At 41.0% G+C, this 11,374-nt stretch overlaps 1 protein-coding gene across 6 annotated transcripts in view; it reads left to right on the forward strand.

The window, feature by feature from the left end:
• The window catches only part of Tusp (WD40 superfamily protein Tusp), a 132,944-nt gene extending 121,797 nt beyond the window's left edge, over positions 1-11,147 (forward strand). For 5 of the 6 annotated variants that reach the window (XM_067761334.1, XM_067761331.1, XM_067761329.1 and 2 more), the window contains 2 exons: positions 9,321-9,515; positions 10,522-11,147. In XM_067761334.1, coding sequence (XP_067617435.1) covers positions 9,321-9,515; positions 10,522-10,638 — 312 coding nt within the window. In that variant the 3' untranslated portion in view covers positions 10,639-11,147. The remainder of the gene's footprint in view (positions 1-9,320; positions 9,516-10,521) is intronic. The other variant, XM_067761332.1, reaches the window with a different exon arrangement.
• The last annotated feature ends 227 nt before the right edge of the window (positions 11,148-11,374 follow it).

Below are 11,374 nucleotides of genomic sequence, written 5' to 3' on the forward strand. Positions count from 1 at the left end.
TGGAGTGAATTGAACATCCAGCAACTGAAGAAGGAGTTGGAGAGCCGTGGATTGAATACAACCGGCAATAAACTCGAACTTCAGGCACGACTACGAAAGGCAACGAAATTAGAGGGAATTAACGTGGAAGAGTATGTATTTCCTCTTGATGGCGAGGAGACAACAAAAATTGAAGAGAAAAATGAAACATCGCAGACAGTTACGAGCACAGACTTGAACATGATATTGGCTGCAATATCTGCACAAACATCGACAGTAACATCAATGTCGTCGCAACTGGAAGAACAGAAGACATATATGGCATCTCAACAAGAATCCCAGGAGAACCGTATAACATCCAAGATGGAAGAACAGAAGACATATATGGCATCCCAACTGGAATCGCAGGAGACACGTGTAACATCAAAGATGGAAACACAACTGAAAGAGCAAGAAGCGCGCATAACAGTACAACTCAAAGCACAAGAGGCGCGTATATAATTAAAACTCGAAGCGCGTATTGGCGAGAAAATAACGCAGTTGAAGAAAAAATCGAAGCCGAGGTGGGTGCTTTGAGAGGTCGTATACAGGAGTTGCAATTAAATCGCCCAGCTGTTTTAGCAAGCAATACGAAGGTAAAAACTCCATCTTTTTACGGCACTGTTCCTTTCCTGGTCTTTAAGCTACAGTTTGAGAAAACCGCAGCAATGAACAACTGGAGTGCTGAAGATGAAGTGACAGCTCTATCCGTGGCTTTAAAAGGACCAGTTGCTGAGATCTTACAGACCATCCCATAGTACGAACGTAACAGTTATGAAGCATTGATGGCTGCTGTAGAACGACGGTACGGAAGCGAACACAGGAAACAAATCTACCAAATATAATTGCAAAACCGCTACCAAAAAGCTAATGAGACTTTGCAAGAGTTTGCTTCGGATATTGAAAGGTTGGCACATTTGGCAAATGCGGACGCACCCGTGGAGTACACCGAGAGGGTAAAAATCCAGAGTTTTATAAATGGTACACGGGACGTAGAAACGAAGCGAGCGACATATGCAAACCCAAAACCCACATTCGCAGAAACGGTATCCCATGCACTGACTCAAGAAACAGCGTCACTTTTGAGTAAGCCCGCATACAAAGCTCATCGCTTGGAAGTGGAAAAACCAGACTGGGTAGACACAGTTTTGGAAGCACTAAAAGGAACGCAGCAGAAAAACTATGGTGCCGTCAAAGGCTTTAAATGTGGAAAGCCAGGGCACATTGCACGTTATTGCAGTACCAATCCTAACAGTTCCAGCAATTGGCCGTAAACGCAGAGCTGAAGGAGATGAGCAAATCTCCAAATCCACTCAATCGTTAAACTAAAGCGAGTCAGCCGCAAGGGGCGACAGCTGGCTTCCTCAATTGAATGCCCCATAATCTCTATCTCGCAAATTGGAAGAAGGTCGAACAATCTTACTGTCGGAGGACATGTGGATGGAAAGGAACGTTTACTGGCTGTAGATACGGGTGCATCTCATTCCATCATTCGAGCAGATTTAGTCAACAAGAAGATAAGACCATTGCTTGGATCAAGATTACGTACAGACACGGGAGAGGACACCCAGGTAATTGGAGAAGTAGCATGTGAAGTAGCAATTGGGAACGTCGCGGTACTACACAATTTTATAGTGGCAGAGATTGTTGATGAAATCATAATTGGGGCGGACTTCTTAATCGACCAAGGCATCAAGATCGATATGCAAAGCAAGACGATGCGATATAAAAACATGGATGTGCCACTTAATTTCGGCTACGAGAGAGGCTACAGCAGTAAACGAGTGCTGGTGGCAGAGAGTTAACAAATACCACCAAAATCAGAAGCAGTCATCTGGGCAAAGGTTGATGGAGATTGTGGGACAAACAAATTGTGGGTTGTCGAAGCAGCAAACAAATCAGCACCGAACATGATTGTAGGAAAAACCCTGGCTATGACGAAACAAGATGGACGTATTCCGGTAAGAGTACTCAATGAGTTCAAGTCAACACTCAAACTGACCAAAGAAGCTATTTTGGGAAGATGCCAAGAGGCTGAAGTAGTTATTAACTGTGAACAGCTCCAGAAACACGTGTCATCTACTAATACTGATCTTTCAAATAACATCACGGCATGGTCCCCTCCGGCTAGAGGAAGCCTATCAGAGTAAGGCAAAACAACTGCTCCTAAAGTACGCGAACATATTTAATCAGGATGGTTCCAAACCAGGCCGCACCAACGTTGTGAACCATTAAATTGACACTGGAGATGCGAGGCCGATCCGTCAAGCTCCACGTAGTGTTCCACTGGCGAAGCGGGAAGCTGTGAGTCAAATCATACAAGAAATGAGCGACAGCGGCGTCATCGAACCATCAGCTAGTCCCTGGAGCTCACCGGTAGAAGTTGTAAAGAAGTAGGATGGAAAAATTAGGTTTTGCGTGGACTATCGGAAGTTGAATGACGTTACGAAAAAAGATAACTACCCATTGCCAAGATTTGACGACACTCTGGACTCGCTCTCTGGTACGAAATGGTTTTCCACACTGGACTTGAAAAGTGGCTACTGGCAAGTGGAGGTGAAGGAGCAAGACAAAGATAAATCAGCCTTCAGCGTCGGAGATGGTCTTTGGCAATTTACAGTAATGCCCTTTGGACTATGTAATGCACCAGCTACTTTCGAGAGACTCATGGATCAGGTATTGAAAGGACTACATTGGAAAACATGCTTGGTATACCTGGACGAAATCATCGTATTGGGCAAGAACTTTGATGAAAATCTTAAAAACTTGGAGGAAGTTTTTCTGAGATAGCTGGCGCTGGTCTGAAACTAAGTCCCAAAAAGTTTTCGCTGTTTAGAAAAGAAACAAATTATTTGGGTGACAAGGTATCGACAGAAGGCATCTGTACAGCGAATGAAAAGTTAGAGGCAGTAAAGGATTGGCCAAGACCACAGAACTTGCATGAATTAAGAAGTTTCCTTGGGATGTGCACATATTACCGGCGATTTGTGCCAAACTTTTCCAGCGTAGCCCATAGCCTCCATGAGCTTACAAGAAAAAATAAAGCTTTTGAATGCAAGAAGGAGCAAGAAGTGGCTTTCCAAACATTAAAGGAGCGTTTGTGCACTGCCCCAATGTTGGCATATCCGATTCCAGGAGCAACATTTATTCTAGATATAGATGCAAGTGGATATGCTATAGGAGGTGTTTTATCACAACTGGTCGATGGATAGGAGAAGGTAGTTGCATATAACAGCCGTTCGATTGGAAAACCAGAGAGGAACTATTGCGTTACACGGAGAGAGCTGTTGGTATTGGTAGAGTGCATTAAAAATTTTCACAAATACCTCTACGGCCAGCGATTCCGCGTCAGAACAGATCACGCAGCGTTGAAATGGCTTCTGCGGTTCCGTAATCCAGAAGGACAATTGGCACGGTGGATCGAGCGGCTACAAAGCTATGACTTTTCCATTGAGCATCGGAATGGTAGTACCCATGGGAATGCCGATGCAATGTCACGAAGACCATATAGTTTGGAATGCAAGCACTGTTCAAAGGCCGAGGCTAAAGCAGACATTATAGATGCCCGGCTAATGACTATAACATGTACAGAGAAATGGGACAAGGAACAACTAAGAAAGTGTCAGCTAGAAGATACAGATCTGTCACGTGTTATGCAAGGGTTTGAACGAAACGAAAGACCAGACAGAGAGGAGATGTCAGCAAAGATTCCCATTGCGAAGTCGTATTGGGCACAGTGGAATAGTTTAGAATTGATATCCGGTAGCCTTCATCGAGTATGGGAGAGTGAGGATGGTCAATGCAAGAAGAAACTGATAGTTGTCCCTAGAAAGAGGATTCCTGACGTACTCAGCGAACTGCATAATGGTTCAAGTGGAGGTCATCTTGGAATCACGAAGACGCTCGAGAAAATTAAGCAGAGATTCTATTGGGTTGGTTGCCGTCAGTCGGTCGCCGAGTGGATTGCCAACTGCGAGGTTTGCAACAGAGCGAAAGGGCCCAAAACACGAAGTCATGGCCAGATGAAGCAGTATATTTCAGGTACAACATTTGAAAGGATCACCTTGGATGTCGCAGGTCCATTTCCTACTAGCAACCGCGGAAACAAATACGTACTGGTGGTAATAGATTACTACAGTAAATGGCCAGAGGTATACCCAATACCAAACCAAGAAGCGGAAACAGTAGTAGAAGTGGTTACAAACGATTGGGTTGCAAGGTATGGTGTACCAATGGAGTTACATGCTGACCAAGGTAGTAACTTTGAATCAGCTGTGTTCCAAGAAATGTGTAAGAAGTTGGGCATTCGAAAAAAACACGGACAACTGCATTGCATCCTCAGTCCGATGGTATGGTGGAACGTTTCAATAGAACATTGGAGGTGCATTTAAGGAAAGTAGTAGACAAGTACCATAAGGAGTGGGATACACACATATCATTATTCTTGATGGCTTACCGATCGGCAGTACATGAGACAACGGGCCAAACTCCCGCAAAGGTAATTTTTGGCAATGACCTTCGACTGTCAGCTGATATGAAGTATGGGATAGTTACCGATGCGGAGAGAAATGTCAAGAAATCCACTGGTGTCTTGGAAGAAGAGCTGAGAGAGATACACGATCTGGTAAGGCAACGAGCAAAGATTATGAGTGACAAGATGAAAGCCAGATACGATAAATCAATTAATTCGGAAGGGTTTCAGAAAGGAGATTTGGTGCTGTTATACAACCCACAACGAAAAAAAGGTTTGTCCCCGAAATTGCAGTGTAATTGGGAAGGCCAATACAAAGTTGTAAAACGGATCAACGATGTAGTGTACCGCATACAAACCACGAACCAAAATGAAAGTGGTTCATTTGGAAAGGCTGGCAGCGTTTAGATCGAGATATTTGTCTGATCGGGACGATCAGACTGACGTGGAGGGCAGTGTGACGAATATTAGCAACACTAAGGGATACTATCTTCTCTAAGCCGATGCTAAGCAGTGACTTGTATGCACATCATTAAATCAATCATTATGTCTACCCATATGTACATACGAGCAGCGGAGAAGAGACGCACACACACATGCATATATCTTATCTGAGATGCTCACAAAAGAAGGCAATAATTTGTGCAAGTATTACTCACGTATACACGCGCATATGAGAAGCTATAAACGTAGTTGTGGATGGTGATTTTGTAGCTGATACCTAACTAGTAAATTCTAGAATAGAAAAGCCTAGAAGTATGCAGCGAGGAAACCAGACAGTATAAAAGGCAGCAACAGTAGAGGCACGACAATCAGTTTGATTTAAGACGCTATCTGGCGAGCAATAGGAGTGTTATTGTGAAGTACTTTAATAAAGGCCATTTTGCATTATTGAATAGTGGAGTTATTTATTCAACAGTTTAGTGATTCGAACGTTAGCAGAAGGTTGCAAATAAGAGGAATTGCAGTAAATTCGTTACAATTGGTATCAGAAGAGGAATTGTTGAATAAATTCCGAAGATTTCGAGTGCAACAAGGACATGGCAAAGTGGAGTGAATTGAAGATCCAGCAATTCAAGAAGGAGTTGGAGAGCCGTGGATTGAATACAACCGGCAATAAACTCGAACTTCAGGCAAGACTACGAGAGGCAATGGAAGCAGAAGGAATTAACGTGGAAGAGTATGTCTTTCATCTTGATCGCGACGAGACAACAACAAAAAATGAGGAGAAAAATGAAACACCGCAGACAATGGCGAACACAGACTTGAACACAATATTAGCTGCAATATCTGCACAAGCGTCGACAGTAACATCCAAGATGGAAAAGCAACTAGAATCGCAGGAGACACGTTTAACATCCAAGATGGAAGTACAGGAGGCACGCATATCCGAAATGCCGTCGCAAATGTCATCTCAGTTGGAATCGCAGGAGAACCGTATAACAGCGAAGATTGAAGCACAGGAAACACAGGGAACACAAATTTCATCACAGCTGGAAGAACAAAAGACATATATGGCAACTCAACTAAAAGAACAAGAGACACGCATAACAGTACAACTAGAAGCATAAGAGGCGCGTATATCATCAAAACTCGAAGCGCGCTTGGATGAAAAAATAATGCAGTTTGAAGAAAAATTCGAGGCAGAGGTGGATGCTTTGAGAGGTCGTATACAGGAATTGCAACTTAATCGCCCGGCTGCTTCAGCGAGTAATACGAAGGTAAAAAAAACTCCATCTTTTGACGGTTCTGTTCCTTTCCAGGTCTTCAAGCTACAGTTTGAGAAGACCGCAGCAGTGAACAACTGGAATGCTGAAGATAAAGTTGATGCACTGTTCATGGCGTTGAAAGGGCCTGGCAGCTGAGATTTTACAAACCATTCCAGAGGGCGAACGGAACTGTTATGAAGCATTGATGGGCGCTCTAGAGAGACGATACGGAACTGAGCATAGGATACAGATATACCAAATGGAGTTACTGAACCGCTTGCAGAGGCCTGGTGAAAGATTGCAAGAGTTTGCGTCGGATGTTGAAAGGCTGGCACATGTAGCGAATGCGGACGCACTCGTGGAATACACTGAAAGGGTAAAGATCCAGAGCTTTATAAATGGCATACGGGACGTCGAAACAAAGCGAGCTACATACGCAAACCCAAAGCCAACATTCACATAAACGGTATCACATGCTCTGATTCAGCAAACAGCATCGCTTCTGTGTAAGCCAGCGTTCAAAGCACGCCGTGTGGAGGTGGAAAGGCCAGACTGGGTGAACACAATAATGGAGGCGCTGAAAGGATCGCAAAAGCGGAGTGAAAGAGTTATCAAATGCTTCAAATGCGGGAAGCCCGGTCACATTGCACGTCATTGCGATCTTGATCCTAGTGGTTTCAACAGCATGGGTGGTCTTAATAACAAAGCTGTAGGGGATGAGCAAGAGCGAGTAAGATGTAGAGATCGAGAGCTAGCTCCCGCTATTGAATGTCCTGTGATATCTGTGTCGCAAATTGGAATAAAATCGAGCAGTCTTACCGTCAGAGGGAATGTGAATTGCAAAGAACGTGTACTGACTGTAGATACGGGCGCATCTCATTCCTTAATTCGATCTGATTTGGTCAACAGGAGAGTAAAACCGTTACCTGGAGCAAGGTTGCGTACTGTCACGGGCGAGTATAACCAAGTCCATGGATAAGTGATATGTGAAGTCTTAATTGGGAAGGTTATGGTTCTGCACAAATTCATTGTGGCGGAGATTGTTGATGAAGTCATATTGGGAGTGGACTTCTTAGTTGACCATGACATCAGGATCGATATGCGGAGAAGGATTATGCGCTATGAGAACGAAGATGTGCCACTTAACTTCAATTTGGAAAAAGGGTTCAGCAGTAATCGAGTGCTGGTGAAAGAGATTCGACAAAAACCACAAAAGTCAAAGGCAGCAGATCGGGCAAGGGTTGATGGAACGAATGGGCCAAACAAATCAAAACCAAAGGTACCTGCGAGAAAAACACTGGCATTGACAAACCCTAAGTGACGCACTAAAACGACTGAAAGAATTTTCCAGAAAGAATGCAAGGGCGGTTTCAAGCCAGCGCACACTACTGTTGTGAAACGTCAATACGATACTGATGATGCAAATTCAATCCGTCAAGACAAGCTCTGCGAAGTGGTTCTTCATTGGCCAAACAACAGAGTGCGAGGGAACGATCCAGGATAATGAGTAATAAGATGAAACGCAGGTACGATGAGAACAATAATTCGGAAGGTTTCTTGGAGGGAGATTTGGTACGGTTATACAAACCTCCCGGCATAAAATTGTTCCATCCAAATTTCGGTGCAGTTGGGAAGGCCCACACAAAGTTGTGAAGAAGATCAGTGATACCATCTACCGCATACAAACCATTGGGAAACCACGAAGTAGAAGAGTGGTACATTTGGAGATGCTAGCGACGTTTAGATCAGGAAATTTTTCTGATCGGGACGATCAGACTTAGGGGCAGTGTTACGAACATTAGCAACACTAAGGGATACTATCATCTCTAAGCCGATGATAAGCAGTGACTTGTATGCACATCATTAAATCAATCATTATGTCTACCCATATGTCCATACGAGCAGCGGAGAAGAGACGCACAAACACATGCATATATCTTATCTGAGATGCTCACAAAAGAAGGCAATTATTTGTGCAAGTATTACTCACGTATACACGCGCATATGAGAAGCTATAAACGTAGTTGTGGCTGGTGATTTTGTAGCTGATAACTAACTAGTAAATTCTAGAATAGAAAAGCCTAGAAGTATGCAACGAGGAAACCAGACAGTATAAAAGGCAGCAACAGTAGAGGCACGACAATCAGTTCGATTTAAGACGCTATCTGGCGAGCAATAGAATGTTATTGTGAAGTACTTTAATAAAGGCCATTTTGCATTATTGAATAGTGGAGTTATTTATTCAACAGTTTAGTGATTCAAACGTTAGGAGAAGGTTGCAAATAAGAGGAATTGCAGTAAATTCGTTACAATATCTTATACAACAGATTATTTGGATATGACGAATGGGATAAGATTATTAATCAGCCCCATTCATGAAATTCCGGTTATTTGAAACCTTCTGCAAATGTTAGAATCGCTAAATTGTCGAATAAATAATCCAACATTCAGTAATGCAAAATGGTATTTATTAGACTACTTTGAGACTACTTCACAATAACACTTATACTTCAAAATTAATTGCGTGTTTCAATCAAACTGAATAATGACTGCTCAGCTTGCGCTGCTTTTATACTCTCCGTTGCTTCATTCGCATATTTCTACTAAAGTCTAGACGTTTCGCCTTCTAGAACTGCTGTATCTCTTGGTAATTGAGCTACATATATTAGTGTGTATGTGTGAGTAACAAATTCGCTGATGACTACACCTGTGAGTGCGAGATAGCTCTCCGTCGCCTTCTATGTATGTGTATAAATGATGATTTATGTGTTCATGTACACCAGTGTGGCTCGCTTTAATATTTTTGTTGTTGCGTGATTATTCACTAACGGCCTAGTGATATCAACATTCGCCACAGTATGAAGTCTTCAGCACAGCCGAAGGTAGTCCCCTCCTTACTTGTTAGTACAAATTTTATGCGCAACAATTTCATAAGTGTAGATAAGTTATGCACTTAGCAGTCCATATAAAGTTTAAGTGCATGTATATATGTACATACATATATGTATATACGAGTATATGTACATGTAAAAAACGCATTATTAGGATTTTACCACAGAAGTATGACCAAATAAAAAATTGCCTGACAAACTAAATTATACCAATTGTTTACATAATTTTAGCTGAAACGTGGGAAAATTGAGCCAAATGGCGCTGCCTCTAGCTGTTCACATCCAGCTTCAGTGAGGCGAGAGTTCGTTATGCATAATAAAGCGCCAATGTGGAATGAATTGAGTCAAGTTTATCAATTGGATTTTGGTGGGCGTGTCACACAAGAATCAGCAAAAAATTTTCAAATCGAGTTTCGCGGCAAACAGGTAAGAACTTAATTTTATATGTACATTAAGGTGTGCTAATTTACGACATCTGTCTCTCTCTCTCATGTAGAAAACAATTGTTTCAAATTGACTCAATTTTTTTTTTGTTATTTAAATTGACTCAACCTCACATACATACACTCCGCGACAAAAACTACATCATTTTTAAATTGCAATGCAAAGAATGTGTCTTTGTTAAAAGAAAATATGAGCAGCTAGTGCTCAGTATAAAATGAAAATATTTTTGTTTTTTTTTGTAGTTCCTCTCTAGTGTCAATAACAAAAAAAAAATGTTTTTAAAGGAATATGAGTCTGTCTCGCTAATTAAATATATATAAAATAAAATAAAATAAAATAAAATAACATAAAATGATATAAAAAAAATAAAATTGGTTCAAATAAAATTAAATGATATAAAAATAAATTTAATTAAATTAAATTTGAAGAAATAATTGTTAAATTAAATTAAAAACAACAAAATAGATTAAAATAAGAACGTACCTGAAAATCTTTATATAAAGTTTTCTTTGGGACGGGACAGGGCAATAACGCCGCGGGCGTAATTTACCAATACAATTAGGGAAATTATTTCACTGCTCCCTCCAAATACCCTGTGGAAAAGTCTTTAACTAGTGATACAAAGTTCTGGGTTTGAACTAAGTCGAACGTACCAAATAACAACTAGTTCGATGGTAGCTAGGTTTTCACTACTTCGGTACTATAGAGATAATTTCGACCGCCTAGGACATCGCCATGTTTAATTCGTCAGTTGAATGCAAGTAAAAGAGACAGGAGGTGAACTAGTAATGGTTCCGAATGCACTAAAAGTGCACTAGCTCAAAACTAGACTTTCTCCCTTGAGGGTAATTCCTTCTAGAAACAAAATTTGAATTTTTCAGTACCTACATAGATAAGTGTCGTTTAGACGCGGAGTGTTCATATATAGGGTGGTGTGTTTATAATCTACTAAACATCTTCGGATTTTTTTGGTTTTTTCTTTTTGCAGGTAATGCAGTTTGGACGAATAGATGGTAATGCATACACATTGGATTTTCAGTATCCATTTTCGGCATTGCAAGCATTCGCTGTGGCGTTGGCCAATGTTACACAGCGCTTAAAATAAATATTTACATATGTATTTCAAAAATTAAGCAAAGGATAAACATCGGTACGAATTTCCAAATACTAGATAAATGAGAAAAATAATTAATTTTAATTTATAAGCGTAAAAAACGAAAGAGGCCTAAAATTTTAATTATCATCGCTATACTAATTTCGATTGTCGATCTTGCTAATGGGCCTTCGCATTTAAGCAGTCGCGTGAGATCTACCGAAAAGAAAACTCGTAGAAAATGTCGACATACAGCTATGGAAACGTAACATCCGTGAACGTATAGCTCGTCACGTAAAAACATGGTATTCGGATTATAACATACGTGATCGTACTACCTGATTCCTGTTCGTCAGCGGGTAATTGAAGGTGGTCGCTGAATTAGTTATTTTTTGTTTTTTTTTTAACCAATTCGGTGTTTTTGTATCTATTTGACTTTAAAATTTGTCCCAAGGTACTTTTGAACATTTAAAGAGCAATTCATTCAAAATAAATCGAGATTTGTTTGCTATCGTATGTTATATCTAATCCCCTTTAATTTATACGTGATACGTCCTTTTCTTTCGTATCGAATCCGAACCGTAATCAAATGTTACAATTCGGCCCCACGGTAAAGCAACATAAGTGTGACCAGAAAAAATTTAAATTTAGGTCACGAGCCGGACCCGTGCGCATATTGCGCAACCAATATAAACGTCTTTTATCAAATATCACCAGAAATCAGCTGGACTGTCAATCAATTTCAGCT

Source organism: Eurosta solidaginis, chromosome 1 (genome assembly GCF_040869045.1).
Source record: "Eurosta solidaginis isolate ZX-2024a chromosome 1, ASM4086904v1, whole genome shotgun sequence".
In the NCBI taxonomy this organism is placed as follows: domain Eukaryota; kingdom Metazoa; phylum Arthropoda; class Insecta; order Diptera; family Tephritidae; genus Eurosta; species Eurosta solidaginis.